Source organism: Stegastes partitus, unplaced genomic scaffold (assembly GCF_000690725.1).
Source record: "Stegastes partitus isolate 25-593 unplaced genomic scaffold, Stegastes_partitus-1.0.2 Scaffold3, whole genome shotgun sequence".
Classification (NCBI taxonomy): domain Eukaryota; kingdom Metazoa; phylum Chordata; class Actinopteri; family Pomacentridae; genus Stegastes; species Stegastes partitus.
Window position 1 is genome coordinate 1,743,211 of NW_007577734.1, and position 991 is coordinate 1,744,201.

Here is a 991-nt window from a genome sequence, read left to right on the forward strand (position 1 = left end):
ATGGCAGATGTAGCAACTCCCGCTGAGAAGAAGGCTCCTCCCAAATTCAAGCAGAGGACCGTGCGCACCTTCAAGAGCAAGGCACCTAAACCAGGCCAGAAGGGGTGAGACAATTAAGAAACACACTGTACATTTCAGAATTACAGGCCTGCTTTTATGTCCTCCTCTGAAAGACCTCCCTTCAGTTTCCACTCATCAGAGCTCGCCGTCTCTTTCATTCAGATTCGGAGACGACATCCCCGGTATGGAGGGTCTCGGCACTGACATCACAGTGATCTGCCCATGGGAAGCCTTCGGGGACATGGAGCTCAGTGACCTGGCGAAATATGGAATTATTTAGCACCTCTCTCCTCTGCCTTTGCCCTCATTGCCACTATTGTCCCTTATGTGATTGTACTATTAATTAAGCAGCTGGTAATCTACTACCTATGTGCTCTACAGAGGAGGCAGCCTTTGATGTTTTAGAGTTCCAACCTAAAAAAAAAAAAAGAAAAATCCTGCCCTCCCTCTTGTTCCATGCAATTTATTTTCCCTTGCCTTTCTGCCACTACTCCTTCATCCTTTCTTACTTTCCTTCATTCCTCCCTCTTCTTCCTTTTAACCTCTGTTATTTGACTTTGTAAATCAGCACAAGAGAAAGAAAGAAACTAATTGAATATATTATATGTGAAAGAAGGTTTGACATCCACTATTGTAATATTGTGGACTGCTCCTGTTCGCTCCTCTTTCACCTCTTCTCCTCAAAGCTGCTGATTCAACAGGCACAGATTTTGTGTATTAGCTAAATCACGTTTTATTTTTATGAGAAAGTCTGTATTTCACTTCACTCTTCCCTGATAAGATCAACCCTGTCTATTTTGTCAGTAGGGAGGAACAATTACATTACAATAAAAGTGAATATTTTTCCATTGAACATCTGTCTTTGTGTCTTTCTTATTATTAATGCAAAAAGCTGACGGCGAGAATTACTGCTGAAAGTATTTCAACATTT

General features: G+C 41.7%; 1 protein-coding gene across 1 annotated transcript; it reads left to right on the plus strand.

Moving 5' to 3' along the window:
• LOC103354157 (retinal cone rhodopsin-sensitive cGMP 3',5'-cyclic phosphodiesterase subunit gamma-like) lies at nt 1–340 on the plus strand. The gene is made up of 2 exons (XM_008277447.1): nt 1–104; nt 223–340. Exons 1-2 carry the CDS (start codon nt 1–3, stop codon nt 338–340), a joined length of 222 nt encoding a protein of 73 aa, XP_008275669.1.
• The last annotated feature ends 651 nt before the right edge of the window (nt 341–991 follow it).

Excerpts from the sequence above, each read along its gene's own strand:
- LOC103354157 (XM_008277447.1), top strand. The coding sequence starts at position 1 with ATGGCAGATGTAGCAACTCCCGCTGAGAAGAAGGCTCCTCCCAAATTC. Across the intron at positions 105-222 it reads CCTAAACCAGGCCAGAAGGG|ATTCGGAGACGACATCCCCG; the intron begins GTGAGACAATTA and ends TCTTTCATTCAG.